The following is a 19415-nucleotide window of genomic DNA, read 5'->3' on the forward strand; positions in this document are numbered from 1 at the left end:
ATCTGATGACGCATTTTTCTTCTTCAAGCAGCCATGAAACTGATTCCCAAATTGTGGCCTGGAACCTCACAGTATAAATTCAATGTGGTAAAGCGTTCTGTACTACTGTACATGCACGCTCCACAATTTGAGAGTTCCAGTCTGGAGTTTTCAAGTCTTCGTATTTCCCACTGGCCCCAAAGATTCTGCCTTCCCACGTTTGTTGAAAAAAACTGTGCCGAGACAGGATACAGTGACACCGCAGCAGTAAACTGTTATGTAGTGTGTTTGTTTGAGTGTACACTGATTTTGTACATCGGTTTAAGACCCTGTCACACCAACACTTGCTCCAAAGACAACATCATATATTTTTAGTCTCAGCAGGACTTTGTGTCAGTCAAAGTCTCTCTGGATGCTTGGTCACCATATCAAGCGAGGGGGTGTTATCAGGGTGCAGTGAGAGGCCTTCAAGTAAACAAAATGCCTGCACGGGTTTGTTTTTTCTACTTTCTCCCCATCCCCCTCTCCTCTCTTAAGTTCCCTTCTCCCTTCCCTCCCTCTCTGCGGTGTCTGCCCGTGGCCCGGGTCCAACCGAGCCTGGGAAAAGCTGACCGAAAAAAGCCTCGGCGGGAGAGGAGCAGGACAGGGGCGGAGTTGCTAGAAGACATGAGAGGAGGGGGAATCTAACCCTGGGTGAAGCCTCATTATGACTTCACAAATCTGTTATAGACGAGACAGTACTGTGGATTCATGGTGTCAGGAAACCGAAAAAAAAAAAAAAAACTACACTGCACTGAGGTGACCCCGGCAGGTCTTCTGGTGATATCATGGATCAGATTAGGAATATGAAGGCTTCTCAGTTGTCTGCTTTGGGAAATGCGACCACAAACTGGTATTTCAGCCAACTTGTGACGCTCAATTCTTAGCAAGTTATTTGAAAATGACACATTGAAGTTTAAGGGACATGCAGCTATGCAGTTAAGTGACAGTGCCAACTACTGGTCTGGCATGGATATTTGCAAAGGGGTGTAACAAAAACACTTTGAATAAGGAAATCATTGAAAATTTGCAATGAATTGGACCGAAGCAAAAGTTTCCACTTTGGAATACATAGAGATACGTATCAAATCGTCTTTAATCGGAAAAATCTATATGGGAAAGTTATGGGTCATTGACAGGATTGGCAAGTTGATGTAAAGACAGAAGACCCGTAGGTATGATGACCTCATTTTAAGACATTTTCCCCACTATATGACATCAACAAGAAATGACTTTTTGTGCCCAAAAACTCTGAGATACCTGACAGCTATTGGTCAATGTCATAAAATGCTGGTCTGCTATTTGTGTCAAGACATCTTGAAATGCCGATAATCTTGCATGCTTTGTAAAGACTTAGCGAACTGCTTGGGGGAAACAAAACATGATAACCCAGGAAACAAAGCTTGCGATTATCACGAAATATGAAAAAGGCGCATGAATTGCTACCTTTGCTAAGTTGCATGGCCGTAACCAATTAACAATCGGGACTATTATCAAAAATAAGGAGGCGATTAAAGCGCCATAATCTTATGGTATGACAATCTTTGCAAGTGGAAGTTTTAAGAGCAGTTTCATTTTTAACCTGCCGTTGCCTTCATGTCCCTTCACTGCATCCACCAGCTACTGCACTTGACCAGCTCAAGTCACGTCACACCAAAGGTAAATAAAATGTCCTTTTTCCTTTTCACGTATATCGAATCTAGGGATCTTTAAACATTCATATATAACAGATAAGTAGTACTTATGATATACTTTTTTTGTTATTTTAATGTTTTTATCTGAACACATTAGCTCTGCATTACCACAGTTTTCTATCCCCCACTATACAGCGATTTGACTTTGTGATCCCCACCTCAGAACAGAATAATGTTGTATCCTGGGGGTCTCATGTAAAAGGAAAATGACAAAAAAATAAATCTATCATGGCTTGTAAACTGAATCATAAGATGTAGGATTGAATCACAATCTCTCTTAGTTGAATTAAATATATGTATCCCTCTCTCCAATGAGACAGTCTTAATAATTTGGCAATGCCACATATCCTAGACGGTATCAAATCACTTCTTGTGAATTTTTGACAATGAGACCGATTGCCTACATCCTGATTCTTTTAGATAATTTTGAGCTTACAAATATTGTCAAGAACAATCGAAAATAACACGGGAGCTGCTGGAGTGGCTGCCATTCGTGACGGCGCCGGAGAAACGATTCAATTTGAATCATGTACAAACAAACAAACAATTGAATCATGTACAAGAAACGATTCAATCTGAATCATGTACAAACAAACAAACAATTGAATCATGTACAACAAACAAACAAAATATTTATGTTTCAATAAGTGGAGTGTTAATAAAATGGGGGGAAAATAATTTCTGATACTGATATAACCAGGTAAAACTAATTTTAAGTTATTTTCGATTGTTCTCAGCTTAGGGATGCTGCTGGAAAAGTGAATTTCCCTTCGGGGATGAATAAAGTATCTATCTATCTATCTATCTATCTATCTATCTATCTAAGAAACGAGTCTCCTTTTTTTTGGTATTTTATTTTACTTTTACTCTAAGAAATGTTTACATTACGTTAGTGAAAAGGGACAAAAACTGGGAAACGCTCTTTTTTTAAATAACAAAGATTAATGTTTTTATGTGTTAATTAGCTTTAGGAACAATTTTAAATCTAAAATACACTGCTGTTTAAAAGTATGTCACCTTATTTCTTTTTAAAGAAAAGCATTGTTTTTTTCAATGAATATAACATTAAATTTATTAGAACTACACCACATACATAGTTAATTTGATTAAATACTATTTTAGCTGCAAATGTCTTGCGTTAGAAGGCTGATGGATGATTACTAAACCTTTGTGCGATTATGTTACAAATTTCATATTAGCCATAAAAAGACAGTTATAATGTGAAACCTCGACAATACATTCTTGTTTTAAGAAATAAAGGCTATTCCAGGCGAGAAACTGCCAAGAAACTGAAGATCTCCAACAACAGTGTGTACTACTCTCTTCAGAGAACAGAACAAACAGGCACTAACCAGAGTAGAAAGAGAAGTGGGAGGTACAACCAAGCAAAAGGACCAGTACATTAGAGTCTCTAGTTTGAAAAATAACAGGTCTTAAACTAGACACTAGTCTTAATATCTAGAGTCAGGAGGCAACTTTGAGATGCTGGCCATCGAGGCAAAGAGGCAGAGAAAAAAAAATCTATACCTGAGAAAGTAGAGATCAATATGGGCAAAAGAACACAGAAATTGGACAACTCATTTGATGAAAAAAAGTGTGACCTTTTCATTTAAAACACAAAATTGTCTGAGTGGCCTCAAACTTTTGAACTGTAGTGTATGTCTAAAGCATAGGACAAACATTCCAAAATGAAGCAATACTCCTTCTAAAAATGCTCTAAAATGTTTTTTTTAAGTTGAACAGGCATTTTCCACAGAAAAACGTTTGTGTTTTTTGGACATCCAAGATGCCAGTTGTTATTTTAAAATGACCCTGAAGGACAGGTCACTGGACAGAAGAAGATAATGGGCAAAAAATAACCTGTCAACTTCTGTAGACAGACAGATCTGGAGCGGATGTGGCAATAGGCCCTCCTCCCCCAAGCTTTCCTGATTGTGTGATGGCCTTGTGCGTGACGAAGATCGCCTACATTGTGCTCTCGGCGTTAAGTAAACCCCTGATCTAGAATGTGCATCTCTATGTTGTCTGCATGGTGGTTTGAACTCAGAAAATAAATGTCATAATTAGGCATGTAATCATGACTGTAAAGATAATTCTTCAGTTTCTCACACTAACTGTCAAAGCAGTTCGACACATCACTCAGAAACAGCATCCAATTTGGCAATGTTACTCTGTCAAAAAGGCCGGAGATGCTTGTCTTAGCTCATCTTATTCTAAACAAGACTGTATTTTTTTTAAATTTTTGCAATCAGTTTTAACATCAGTATCCGTCCTCATTTTTGGTTATGTGAAACCACAGCTAGTTTTCTAAAATGTATTGATGATTTTATGTTTATACTGTACACATTTGAGGCTCAGTAATTGACTTCCAAAGGATATATGGTACAAGAAAGGCACACAGATTAAGTAAACAGTCGCTCGGTGAGTATGTCTACAATTTAAATCATTTTATTTACATCTTTTCATTATAATGAAACCATTAATGCTAGTCATTGGTCCATCTAAATGCCATGACTTGCTCTCAAAAACGGCTCTGAACGTTGACAAATGTAATATCACCCAGAGTGATATATTTAGGTGTCATATTTGACGCTGATTTGTCCTTTCAAGCACACGTTAAGAATATTACTAGAACAGCTTTTTTCCATCTTTGCAACATTGCTAAAATTCGCCCTATGCTATCTCAGTCAGATGCGGAGATTATAATTCATGCGTTTGTTACCTCCCTTCTCGATTACTGTAATCCACTACCCTCCGGTCTCCCGAAGTCAAAAATCAAGAGCCTTCAGCTGGTACAAAATGCTGCAGCGATGCTTTTAACTAAGACAACAAAGTTCGAACACATTACCCCGATTTTAGCTAACCTGCATTGGCTCCCTGTTAACTTAAGATGTGATTTTTAAGGTTCTGTTGGTAGTATACAAAATCATGCATGGACCTCATATCTTTCAGATTTAATTTCCCCCTATGTTCCGGTCCGGAGCCTTCGCTCTGAAAATGCTGGTCTACTAGTGATCCCAAGAGCCAGGAAGAGATCCGCAGGTTCGAGAGCGTTCTCCATTTGGGACGCGGTTCTTTGGAATGCTCTGCCCACTGAGATTCGATCTGCAACCTCAGTGGAAATGTTTAAATCAAAGCTTAAAAACACACTTCTATTCAATAGCATATGAATAACCTATATTTTATGTTGACAATATCTGTGTATCTGTGTATTATTTGCCCTCATGTTGGTTTTAGATCAGGGGATGGTGTCATAATAGTCTGTGGTTTGCAATAATCTGTGGTCTGTGCAGCCCTTTGAGACTCAACTGAACCATTTTAATGAATGACTTATTTATGTTTCTTATTTTGAATTATGTATTTTAACTTTTGAAGGAACCATTACATAGATTAAATAAATGTTATTCATCTAGTCCTTTAATGGACAAAGAGTCTTTAAACCTTTAATCAGTCACATAATCAAAGGATGTTACATCATGGACACAAAGTTTGTTCAAATATCCGAAAAAGTTTTCCCTCCAGTGATTTAAGATATAGTATCAGTATGGTCAATGCTGAGGCTCTTTTCTGAAGAGCGGGATGACATTTTACACCGAAAAACAACAGCGACCAAATGATGAAGGCTCTGTATCTAAGTCCGATCAGGAAGCTGCTTTGACTACTAGCAACCATGCAAACCATTACTATCTGTTTCATGTGGGGAAGCAAACCCCTACCTAAAACAAGGGCCTGGATAATGATAGGCGCAGCCAGACTGGATCACAAGAAGTGGTGCCCCTACGACCCAGGTGGTTAAGGGATTTGTGAACCGTGAAACACTTTTTTGCTACCTTTATTTAATGATTTTAATTTGGCACTTTTGGTCTTCCATATTTCACAGCTACACTGACAAACACAAATACTTACATTTCAATACAATGGCAACAAAGCCCGGTGCCCCAGTCTAATAGGAAAGTAGTACATTGGTGTCAAAGAACTATGTTCAAGTGACACACAACACTCACCATAACCAAAGTCAAGTCATGTTAATTTGTATAGCCCTTAATTACAAGACGTCTCAAAGGGCTGTACAGAATAGACTACTATGACACAATTAATAATAATATCCATTACACCAAAAACAAAACAAAAATACTACTACAATGATTCTGTAATACAAAAATATTACTACAGAAGTATTACCTAACTAAAGAACTACTACAAAAATACTGATTCAGGCATCTTCAATGTTTTTTCCACAGTTATCTCGTCACTCATCTTAAAATACTCATCAGCCATTATGTGATATTACATTACAAAAAACACATCCTCTATCAATCCATCTTTCAGTGATGTGATTTTTTTTCTGGTGAATTGTTATTAAACAGGTAAGAATATTTTTAGTATTTTACAAATAAATATAAATTCAAAGCTGGAACAAAAAGTACAAAGAAAATAAGACTGTCCTACTTATCACCAATGATAAATCCATAGATAGAACTCTGTCCATTTTTTGGGGACAATTAAATTCTGTATGTTTCTTGAGATAGAAACGCTATTGCGCAAGAGCAAATCTTAACAGGAACTTTAATCATGTAAGATGCCTCACTCTGTTGGAAAAATGTATCTGGCGACAGTAGTCAAGCCAAGTCAAGTCAGGTTTATTTGTATAGCTCTTAATCACAAAGAGTCTCAATGGGTTGGACAGACCACAGATTATTGCAAACCACGTAAAGCCAGGTACTCTCTCGCTTCTTTGAGCTTTTGGATGCAGTGAAACTGTTCATGGAAGAGAAGGACAAGAACTACCCCGAGCTCTCAGACCTCATGTGGATTATGGATCTGGCATCTTTAGCCGACATCATATGCCACCTGAACAGACTGAACCTTACCCTGCAGGGTAAGTTAAAAATGCTGACTGACCTGACGCAAAGTGTTTGCATTTGTTAATAAACTAAAACGGTTTAAGGCAAATATTGAAAAGGGAGATTTAACACATTTTCAAACTCTTTTTGCCAGAAGTCTCACAAAGCAGCAAAGTAAGAGAAAGATATTATGCTTGAACTTAGACTTTGAGTGTGTAGAATAGAATAAAATAGAATAGAATATACCTTTATTGTCATTGTTACAACATGGGTTGAATATATTGTGACAACGTAATTGGAAATCCTAGTCGCTGAATGGTTTGCCACCCCTGGACTAGATGAATAACATTTATTTGATCTATTTAATGGTTCCTTCAAAAATTAAAATACATAATTCAAAATAAGTAACATCAATAAGTCATTCATTAAAATGGTTCAGTTGAAAATAAATAGTCAAGTCATGTTTATTTGTATAGCCCTTAATCACAAAGAGTCTCAAAGGGCTGCACAGACCACAGATTATTGCAAACCACAGACTATTATGACACCATCCCCTGATCTAAAACATACATGAGGGCAAATAATACACAGATATTGTCAACATAAAATATCTATCTATCTATCTATCTATCTATCTATCTATCTATCTATCTATCTATCTATCTATCTATCTACCTTGGTCATATCCCTCAAGAAGGGTGACCGACAGCAAGACAACACATAGAATAACAAAGAAAATAAAAGGGAAATAAATAGCATAAAAAAAACACACAAAAATGTTTGGACCATGGCCAACCCATTTGCCCAAACACCCAAACAAGTTAGGCACCTCGGCACCTAAGTTGGTCATGCTTTCGTCCCTCCAGATGAAACGGGACACCAGAAAGCGGCCATGTCACTCGGGTCAGGGTGACACAACACTCTTTTGTTCAACAGCAGAGCCCGACAGCTTTCACTGGTTTACCCCTGCCGCATCATACGGGAGCCCAGCCATCCTTAAGAACGCGTCCACAATCCCACTATCCTTTCACAACACCTCTCCACTCCTTTCTATCACAACAAATATAGGTTATTCATATGCTATAGAATATAAGTGTGTTTTACGTTTAGATTTAAACATTTCCACTGAGGTTGCAGATCGAATCTCAGGGGTAAGAGCATTCCACAGCACCGGGGCCCGAATGCAGAACGATCTCAAACCTGCGGATCTCTTCCTGGCTCTTGGGATCACTAATCGACAATGGAATTAATTGTCTACTATTCCTAACATCGATTTTTGCTGCCCTAGTCAAATGGAAATGAAACTGTTTTCACTTCACGGGGACCTTGAATAAGCAGTTAAAAAGAATATGTATCTTTGACACACTGACCATATCTGCTCTGGCCTCGAGATAAGGTGAGGCAGTGTGACATAAAACTGTCGGCGTATGTCTCGCACACCAACTGTTTTGCAAGGGTGAGACGGAAGTGACTTACTCTCTAACTCCAGATTGCTTTGTCACTGATAAATACCCAAGAAGGTAGAAGGTCGAGCGTTTCAGCCGAGCCCTTCGCTTTTGTGTCTAAAAAATGACGAGGAAATCAAAAGTGCAGCGGTAGCTAAAACGGCCGGCCGGTGGAGCAGCGAGAACAATACGGTCTGTGATCCTTCCATGAAACTCAACCTTTAAGCATCTGCCCAGTCCATCATAGTGGATTTGTTGTCGCTGACATGCTTACTTGCTGAGCAAAGTACTTCTCCAGTTCTTCTGTTTTTTTTTTCAAGAGAACATAAAACAGCCTTTTCGGAGTTTCCTTCTCTTTCTACTCAGCCGGGAGAGGGTGTGAGACTCTTAGAGAAAAGATGATCTGAACGGAAAAACAGATATTCGTCACTCTTAAGTAGACCCCTGACTCTTTTTTTTCTCTCCTTTGGACAGATGTATGTTTCCAACTTTGTGGGGAACGTTAAGGGAAGACCCTTTTGTATTCCAGCTCTACTCAGAGCTAAAACTACAGAGATGTTTTTGTGTCCGTTTGATTGATGGCGTTAAATCGATTGATGATTAACCGAAAGAATGGGCGATATGAGAATAATATATTGTAAAAGACTGACAAGATTACAATCTTCAAGCTGAAAGATTGTTAAGCATCCAAAGGGTCCATGCTATTCCAATTAAGTTGCGAAGTTGGTCAAAGGCAAATATTTTTGTGGTCATTATCAGCATTAGTAACTAGTGGTAACTTCAAAAAGGTTTCTATTCCTGAAAGCTAGGATTAACTTCTCTTCAAGAGCTGGGTTCGTCAATGCGGCTTCAAGCCTGATTAGCGACTAGCACTAGCAGCTAGCTTAAGTGGCTACCGTTGCCAATTCAGCTGGAAGCTGCGGCGAGCGTCGACTTGATTCTCAACTATAATAGCGGGGGATTTTCTGTTAAGGGGGGGCATTTGACTTCAAGGATCTTTTTTTTCAGTTTCCTCTACTTGCGAACCATCGGTTCATTAATTTTCATATCTCTTGCAGCTGCTCGGTTCCCATGTTCTTCCGCGTAGGTGATGGCCGCCAGTTTAAATTGTGCTTTGTAGGTGTGTCTCTTTGCCATATTCAGGGTTGTTAAAACAACATGTTCTGAATAATTCACAATCCCAGTCTTTTGTTAAGGTTCCTACAGCGTACGGCAATTTAAATTCAAGACTTGTTAACTTTTTAATGCCTATTGAAATCAAACTCAAGACCAAGTCGGCAAAAAAAACGCACAACTGAAACGAACAAAATAAATCAACAAATTCATAGGTTTCACACAATACATCATGCCTCGTCACATAACCTGGCACAGTTTTTAACCATTGCGAAAAATGTTTGTTGGACAGCCACTTGGTTAAAGTAAAATAAATGGACACTTTCCCATTGTCTAAAGTTATTGTGGGTAGACCTAAGACATGTGCCTGCTCTGAAAGGTCCAACTGAGACCACATCTCCGTTATTGTGGTGACGCGATATTTCCATAAAAGTAAATTGGTGAAATATTAAAAAAGACAGTTGATAAATGTCACAACATGTATTTAGATCAAACAAATACAAATCCTAATAGTGTGTTCACATTTTTAAGATTTTTGAAAACTGGACTTAAGATATTTATTGCCAATTAAGGACTTATTTTTGGGATAATGAATTCAATGCAAGGAGGCACGGCAGCTAAGTCGTTATGTCCGCGGGACAGTTCTGAGGTCATGCAATCAAAACCAGCTACCAGCCTTCCTGTGCAGGGTTTGCATATTCTCCCTGTGCTTGCGTGGGTTATCTCCAGGCACTCCGGTTTCCTCCCACATTACAAAAGCATGCATGTAAGGTTCATTGGCCGGTCCAAATTGTCCCTAGGTGTGAGTGAGTAAGTGTCAGTCCCTGTGTGCCCTGCGACTAACTGGCAACCAGTTCAAGGTGTCCCGTGCCCACTGCCTGAAGTTAGCAGGGATGGGATCCAGCACCCCCGCGACACTACTGAGGATAAGCAGTGCAGATAATAATGGATTGAATTAAATGCTATTTAAGACTTTTCCAGGATGCGCGGAAACTCTTATTATATACACACCCACGCCACTCGTAAGCAGCCCCATGCTGTCCTCAGCTACGTCCGCCACCTGTCATGGCACTTAGGACGCGCTACACAATTTGACTTTCATCTCCGCCTTATTGTCGTGAAAATACATTTTATTGTTCTTTAACATTTTTTTACCCTTTTGCATGTTTAACTCTTGCAAATTTCTTATAATTGTATGACAATGAAGGCCAATTATTCCTTCATTCATGACGCAGAGCGGCGGTTTACTCACCAGCTGGAATTCGGAGCGCCTGGCGTAGGCCTGCTGGATGCTGGCGTCGGCCCAAAGCGCGCTCAGGGCCATCACGTACAGTTGGAACTCGCCAGGCTCCACACCCACGGCGCCCGTCCGGCCCTCCCACGACATCACCAACATGCCTTGCTTTTCATTCTCGCAGCTCTGCCAGCTGATGCCAAGCTTGTCGCGGGCATCAACCAATACCCGCATGCCCTTTGGGAACAAGTTACAGAAACGATGAATCAATTCTTCAAGTGAAATAAATCAACATCCGTGTGGATCATTAGTTAGTCATGCGGAGTAGTCAGTTTTTAAATGTCCAAATCCTTTAAATGTAATTTCCTCGATAGAATCCTATTTTTGGATTATAGGCCACCTAAGAACCCAAATTGGCAAGGAATTTGAAAGTGCGCCTTAAACATGGCAAAATACAGTGGATAAGATTGGAAATGCATACAGTACTATACGTGTATGTTACTATACAAGGTATAACAGTATACTACCACATTTGAGCAAGGGTTGATTACCAGTATTTGAAAAACATCGCTGACCATAATCACGAATAATTGTATGCAACGGAAAACATGATTGCGGTGGTGAGAATGCCGATAGTTAACCACGACCCCACCAGTTATTCAGATGACATACAAAAAGGCATTAGATCATCTCATTATCACAATATTTTTACTCAAGCCGCTGGAAACAAGTGTTAGAGAATGAGGAAAACAGAAATGTTCTCTTGAAAGTTAAAAATAAATTCAAGTCTGATTCATCATCAGACACAGCAAAGAGTTGTTTCCTTCATTATCTTTTTATGCGATTATTTAGATCTTTCAGGACGACTCTCGGTTATCTCTATTCTCTAAAATTCATTTCTGGCACGTGAGTAAAAATAGTGTGATTATGAGATAAAATCTAAGGTCTTTTTGTATTTTGTCTGCATCACTATTGGTCTTGTGGTTAAGTTTCCCGTTTTGCAGATTTGGTCGGGAAAATTGCACTATTAAGATACCATAAATGTATGAAATGTGCAACGGGCATACACAAATAAATATGGTAGCTCTTATTGTAGTGTTAAATTCATGCGCCTGATAGTCAAGTGCGCCTTATATAGGATAAATGCTTAACAAAAGACTTTTTGAGGGAGCGCTTTATAATAAGTTGGGCCTTATAATACGAAAAATACGGTTAATAATTATCACAAAGGTACACATACATCTGTTAAAAAATGGTAAACAAAAAGAAGAACTAGAGATTGTTCTGTAAAATAAAAAAGGAACAACTGCAGTACAAAATGTCACTGTCAATACAAAAAAAAAACATTTCAGTCACTCAAAACACACAAAAAAACGTTCTCGACTTACAGTACATAATGCTGAACTAAGCGCTAGCTTTCCAAGCTATCTAAACCCCCAGCCTCTCACACCATGGCTTAATTTGTCAACTCAAATAACTCTAAATTAACTCAAAGGCACAATGGAAAAAACAAGTGCGCTAAGTCTGTTTTTTTTCTTTTAGATTACGTAATTTCTTTAAACCCTCAAAGCCTATAAATTTTAGGTTATCCCACAAGAACCGATAGCCTGCAAATCATTCTTATAGCCGACATCAAACAATTCCGTTGAAAAGGCCACGGATGGGAAAATCCTACCGCTGTGGTTCATGTTCCTTTTGTAGTTCCCGCTTTTTTCCCACTTAGCCAGACTCCATGATTTACGTTGTTTTTAAATCATTTCATCACCAATCGAGAAAAACCAGCATGCTCATCTTGGCAAATATTTTTGGTTGTAAATGATAGTATACTTTTAGAATTTTATCGACTTCAATGTTTTTTCTGCCCCAAAAATATAGTTTTATCAACTGAGTGAAATGAAATGTCAAATATCAAAACTAAATTAGTGATAACTCTCTTCTCACATACAAATGAAATGCTGCAAGTGACCTGAGGAAACATTTTCGAAGTTAGACCTTTTACGTGGGATGACGAAGGACAGCAAACACTGATGCTTTCATTTAGCCATCTGAGGGTTTGTTTGTGAGGGAGGCAACTTCTTGGGATCAAACAAACCAACACAATCCTTTAGTGTAGTTGCCTTATCTTTAACAGGCAAACTTTGATGAAGATCTCTTGGATAACAAACTGCCTTATAATCATGAAATACAGTGCATCTTCTGTTAATGGAGGGAGATAATATCGTGTATGTTAGAATTTTGACGGACCAACTAATAGAAGTTGCATGTGGTGACGCATTAGGGCGTCAAGCGTTTTTGTTGATAAGCATCAACCTGTGATGTTTTCAGTTAACTTCCAGTATAGAATCTGCTAAACGAGTTAAAATAATGCTACATGTATGTCGAACTATCATTCTTTAAAAGCTACCGGGGCAATGCTAAGCTAATGAGCAACGAACAAGCTACTAGCTCGCTTCGATCAAGACAGTGTAGAGCCACTGACTCACAGTAGATATACTGTGAGTCACTGAAACCTGCACAGCACAGTTAAATAAAATACAGTGTAAGTTTTTGTTTTTTAAATAAGAAAGGATTTCAAGATCAAGATTTTAAAGGACAAGGACCGAGAGCCACTGAACTTATCTCTGAGGCATCAGCAAGTTATATTTATTTGCAGTTTAAATGTTTCTTCTGTTGTGACAATTGCATTTTTGGTTTGTTTGGTGATAACATTGCATACTTTAGGTTAAGGGTGGGCAAACCCTTTCATCTGAAGTTCACACAGCTCCCCTACTTACGACTATTCGACTTTCCAAAACTTGTGACAATGTCCTCCTCACTAGGGTTGTAGAGATGGTCCAATTAAATGACAACAGAAGATCTGGTTTGATTAGAGGGGATTTTAAAGAATGGCAAGTTAGCCCAGGTGGGTAGACTAGCCAATAGTTTTTATGTTACTTCAGAATAATATTACTCAAGTAAAATTAGTCATCCAAATATATTTGATTAAAAGTAAAAAAGCACTTAGTGAAAATATTACTTGCAGTCACTCCTCTACTTACGACCATTTGACTTACGAAAAACGGTAGATACGAAAAAAAATTTCAGGATGTCGAAAAATACTTGGACATTGCTGCAAGTTAGATTTTGTATTGTGCACCTTTTTCCGAGTACAGGACAGTTCTGTAGTGTTTCTTTCCGCCGCTACCGGCGTGTGACGCTGTAAAAGGTCACCCAGCATCCACAATGAAAAAGAAATCTGCTTCCTCTTCCTAGTTCGTGTGTAAACATACTGTACTATCTCCAGCACACAAAGAACGTTGACATTTTTATTGTTAAATATCTCGTGCATCCATTCAGTATGGTTGGAGTAAAGTGTAAAGAACAGGCGAGCCGTTTCATTTTAAAGAAATATAGAATCTTGATGCGGTTGAGAAAATGGATCGCTTTTTTTCCGGCCACTTTTTACCACGGAGGAGGACCTCTCGAAGCACTTGTAGTGGTAGAAAAATCTACATAAAAATATACTCATTTAAATAATAAGCAGAAATACATGAACGGTCATTGAAACATCCATTTTTAAAAATAGTTTTACATCGAGAAATTTGCATTTAATTTAAATAAAATGATCTTCACCTAATGGGAGGTGACATTATTGTCTTGCTGCTACGGTTACAGAAAAAAACTCAAAAAGGCTGGGCAAAAAAATGACAAGTAAAATGCTGCATTTTGCTCACTTTTAGTCACCGTAGTGCATATTCTTCCTTGAGCTTTTTAGCACTTATTTCCAGTTGCACTACACAATGCAGTGACACCAAGTGGTCAAACAACACACTCTGTCCCCCCACCTATATGGTATTAGCTGAAACAGAATGAGTAATGTTCCTCCCTAAAATTAAGCAGATAGGTTGCAAAATATTCTACGCACCAAGGCACTCTAGAAATTTAGTTTTAAAGTTGACCCATGCGGCTTGTTTTCTCGAGAGCTGTGTCGTCATTGAAGGGACACAACACTTTGAACTTGACGAATCCCATTAACAAAACATGTAAGAGCATGCTCTGAAACAGACAGCGATAATAGTGAACAGCGATTGCATAATGCTCATTTCTGCTTGGAGGTAGGCAATTGTTGCGTTTTTTAAGTGTTTTATGCCACGTGTGTCGCTGTTGGTATGTTTGTCCCTGTTATCATCGTGGTTGCCGAGGGCTTTCCTGTTTCGTTTGCTCCCGCCCTTATTGGCTGACTACCTTGTATTGTTTGGCTGGCCAGCGTGGCATCAGCGCCAATTTTGCCGTGTCCCTTGGTTCATTCCCAGCCAGCTTCGTGTTTATCACTATTACCGTTTTTCGTTCTCTGTTAGCCTGGCTGCTCACCCATGTTTTTTGATCGTCTAGCCTGGCATTAGCACCGGATTTGCCGTGTTTATTGGTTTCATGATTCCTTCCAGTTTTGAGTTTGTTCCCATAGCTGTTGCCGCTTTTGGTTGTTGTTTCCCGATTAGCCTGGCTGCGCAATATGTGTATTTTTTTTGGGTCGGCCAGCTTGGCGTTTTTTCGCCAAGGCTGCGGCAACCTTTCGTCGATTGTCCCAGTTAGCCCCCAATTGGCAGCTCTCCGTGTTTGTATTTTATTATTGCCAGGTAGCCCCTTTTGGGTTGCCCGCCCTTGGTTTTATAATTACTGCATCCACCTGCGACACAATGCCTGGTAGAGGTAAGCTCAGGCCAAAAAAAAAAAAAATCCAGACCGACCCAACCCGCAGGTATTAAACCCCAAACCAGCCCGATTCCGACCGATTAACTTCATTTAAGGGACTAATCCCCAAGTAAACCTGAATATTCACATTTTGTAAGGAGGAAGGGTGATTTTGGCCATCTCTTAAAACAACCCCCACTCTCTCCCCCGCCGCACGAATGCTTCTGTGCCCAACAGTGCAGCCAAACAGCGTACGCGCTGAACAGTGCATGTGGCAATTGGCGCTGATGTTTATTTGTGAGGAGAAAGGGTGATTTTGACCGTCTCAGACAACATTTCGAAATCCCGGCCAAGACCGTGCCCAACATCTTATCTCTAACGCCTAGGCATTCTCCACAAACTAAAGCTTGGCTTAAAACACTCTTAGAAGGGTGCTGGTGTTCCTCCGATGACATCACAGCTTACGATGACAAAGACAAGACATGTTGTCTTCAGTATGCATTGACTCCGAAAATAATTAGAAAATATCAATTAATTATATACAGATTTTATGCAAAAAAACTAACTACCGTAAATTCCGGACTATAAGCCGCTACTTTTTTCCCAAACTTCCAACCCTGCGGCTTATTCAGTGATGCGGCCAATTTATGTAATTTTTCTAACGGCCGCCAGCGGCGCTCGAGTACAAAAGATAAGATTTAGAACGGTGGAATATATGCGCAGAGGAAGACTGCAACTTCTTGGCTTGACTAGCGGCGAGAAATCTTTCACTAAAACTGGCGGCATGCGAAAGGCAACTTTTTCGCAAGTCTGCCAGTGGATCCTGACAGCGTGGGGGCAGCATCAAAAAATCCACCATCACCAACGGGTTCCGAAAAGCCGGTCTGCTGCGTGATGGAGAGGAGGGCACAGAATCAGGAGTGGATGGGAGCGTTGGACGACGTCTATATGACAAAGTTTCTTTCCGACACTGAGGAAGACAACTTTGATGGCTTCAGTTCTAAGAAGGAAGATGAGGACGGTTTACCGTGAATTTTACAAGTATGGTATGTTTTTTTTTAACAGACCCGTTTAGTGTGTTGCGAGCGTGTTGCTACCATTAACTGCCCGGATGAAAGATATATTATTATTATTAAAGCTTTGAAAACTCTCTTGGTGTACCGTCTTTCTTTGTGAATATGTGTAACCATGTATAATATGTATTTGCAACTGTATATTTTTGTAATGTATTTATTTGCAAACAAACCTTAAGTACCGGTATCATTTTCCATTCATTTTGCCGGCTGTGATTTTTGGACTGTGTACTTCAATGTAGGATATTCAGTTACTATCGCGAGACTTAAAGTCGGGACTGGGTTAATTTTGTGTTAGTGTTACATTTTTAATGTGGGCGCATGCGGCTTATATACAAGTGCGGCTTGTGTAAGTACAAAATCGGTTTTCCTCTTAAAATGTGATGGGTGCGGCTTATAACCAGGTGCACTCTATAGTCCGGAATTTACAGTATTTCACGTTACTTTTATGTTAATATTCATCATGTTGCTTAAGCAGTCTAAAAAATGACCAAAGGGAAAAACAACAGACTCGTAGCCGTCTACTAATGTATTCCCGAGAAATGGTTAGTAGGATTTCTCGTGCATGCGTTGGTAATCTAACTGCGATGGCCTTTGGTGACCTCGGTGACTAAGTAGTGAGTGCGAGACGGACTAAAACCTAAACAAACACAGACGCCCCGCAGCTGAACTGGTATTTACTGCAGACAGCCGTGCCTAACACTTTTCATGACACACTGCAAGCAGTGCTGTAACACTGATAAGTACATGAAAAAATAGAACATAACATGAACAAACATCGAGTCACATCCCGTTTTGAAAATTGCTATTGGCTTCTTTATTCATGTTAAGTCATTCACTATTTGACAGAAATATTATCTTTGTGGTATTGAAAGTACCGCTGCCAAAATATGAAAATACAAATGAACAGATTGCAGTTCTTTGGAATCTCTAGCCACAGAATGGACCTTGCTTGTGTAAACGTTGCTCGTTTTATTTGATGTTTTACATGGCGGGGGAAGAGCAGCGTCTCAGCCTCACTGTGCCATTTTCCCTTTTTTTTTTTAACTACACGTCTCCTTTTTTGTTTTAATTGCCTGTTTTGTAGAGACGGGCCCGGTGTTTGGTTTGGATGCGTCTTTGCTTTATATGCTAACAGCAAAGAGGTATTCTGCTTGCTCATGATCTTCCTTTAGGACAAGATTACGTTCAAAAAAACTGCTTTGGAGCAGGGTTTATTTTTGCCAAATATATAAAAACATTTTTTATGAGGCAATGTAAAATATTTTATGCTATGGGTTGCCATAGATCTTAAAAGTAAATCCCCTAAATAATTTGTTAGTATGAGCATTTCCTAAAAAACGGACCATCAGAATATTGGAACATAATTTTTAGGCGTGACAGTCCGTAGTACAGCTCCACGCCATATTGTGGCACCTTTTTTTAATTTTGGCACCAGGACACTTCAGCTCAATCTCATTTCTTCCTCTTTTACCAACCCACTTTGTCTTGTTTATATTTCTCGCCACTCTTCTAATTCTCTGGTGAAGGCAAGGTAACAATGCCTCTTTAGGAATTAGGAACGTAGTTCCTTCTTTTAAAGTAGATAGCTGTGTTTGTTGTGATACAATATATGTGACGATTGTTCTTTTAATTATCTCACTCAAAACGGCGATATTGGAACAGGTTACAACAATTAACTGAAGTTCAATTTACTAAAGAAATAAATCGCAGTATCCTCTATAACATTTTATAGTACTACAAAACCACATAACGAATAATTCCCTTCCGTGATTGCTTCCAAGAGTTCAGGAATGCCAAGGGGTGTGACTAAGGAAAGCCTAAGGCGTTCCAGATCTGACTTTGGGGCGGCAGTAGCTCAGGAGGTAGAGCGATCGTTTTAGGATTAAGGGATCCCAGTTCGAATCCCGGCTTGTCCGTGTTACGTGCCGAAGTGTCCTTGGGTAAGACACTGAAACCCCAATACCCCCAATAAGCAGGTTAGCGCCTTACATGGCTGCACAGATCACGGCCGCTATTGGGAAATGTGAAGCACAATGTAAAGCGCTTTGGGAAGTCATTGACTTGAAAAGCGCTATAGAAATGCAGATCATTTCATTTCATTTCATTTCACTTAATGAAACGAGGCTTAGTCACTCAATTTGACTTAACGTGTTGCGGAGGATTTAGGCTTTCCTCAACCTGAAAACACTGAGCTAGAGTAAGGAGTACAATTGAGAGGGGGGAAAATTACCAGATTGAGCCTTATTCTGGTATCTTTCCGTTCTTCTGACTTTGGCTATTGACCTAAGTTCTTCATGAGGATAAGACAAATGAGTTTAGAAAAACCGGTCTTAGTGCTGAACTACATATTTTCATCAGAACTTTTGGGAGGATCAACAAAATGTTGCAAATTTGTGATTAGTACCACATCATGACGTTTTTTTACAGTGGTATTTATATCAACATAATGTTTTAATAGTTACATGCCTAATTATAATTTAGTGTTTTATTCAGTACTTGACAAATGTAGGCGGGATGTCAGCTTGAAAGGAAGTGACACTTTTGGTCTCACAAGGCTATATTCACAAAAGCAGAACTGAAAGTGAAAGAGTCTATTTCAAAGGTTGTTGAGCCAGATGACAGTCAAGTTTAGGACCAGAAGTTAAGTCCAGCATGGGAGGAGCTACTGAACTACCAGTACTTAAAAATGTACGAAAACAAAACAACCATATGTACTGGTATGGCCAACCGAGAAGTTTCAGATAATAAAAACACTCTAGTCACAACTACAGCCCAACTCTGATTTGAACTTTAAAACGTATAAATGGGTAATTTCACAGGTTACTTATCTCAAACTTATCAGCATGGTTGGGTAGGGTTACTTTAACTTGATTACTTTCAATTACTTTTGGATTACTCCAATACCAAATATGCTAATAAAAGACAAAAGAAACTAAATATGAATAAAATGATGACTCACAACACGTGGTAAGCTTTCTATCCTGGCTTTGATCTCCGCCAAAACAGTATGAAAATAAATCCAAACAGCTTGCCAACATCATTTTTGCCGTTCCATGTATTCCGTTACTCCCCAAGCCTGCACAAAATTTAGTTATTTTATTCATATTTAGTTTCTTTTGTCTTTTATTAGCATATTTGGTATTGGAGTAATCCAAAAGTAATTGAAAGTAATCAAATTAAAGTAACCCTACCCAACCCTGTTTATCGGTACCTTACACGCTACGCAGAGGGTCAGGAAAAAATGTGAATTGATAGTAAGTCCACATATATTAATTAGCCGCAGATCATAATTAGTCAAATGTTTCCCCTCAAATATTGGC

At 39.1% G+C, this 19415-nt stretch overlaps 1 protein-coding gene across 1 annotated transcript in view; it reads right to left on the bottom strand.

The window, feature by feature from the left end:
* LOC148361235 (guanine nucleotide-binding protein subunit alpha-12-like) overlaps window positions 1-19415 on the bottom strand; it is a 38368-nt gene that overhangs the window by 15064 nt on the left and 3889 nt on the right. The window contains exon 2 of the mRNA XM_088341979.1: window positions 10367-10585. Within this exon, the coding sequence (XP_088198105.1) occupies window positions 10367-10585 (219 nt within the window). The remainder of the gene's footprint in view (window positions 1-10366; window positions 10586-19415) is intronic.

Source organism: Urocampus carinirostris, chromosome 8, assembly GCF_059441175.1.
Source record: "Urocampus carinirostris isolate Australia breed hairy pipefish chromosome 8, RoL_Ucar_1.0, whole genome shotgun sequence".
Lineage (NCBI taxonomy): Eukaryota > Metazoa > Chordata > Actinopteri > Syngnathiformes > Syngnathidae > Urocampus > Urocampus carinirostris.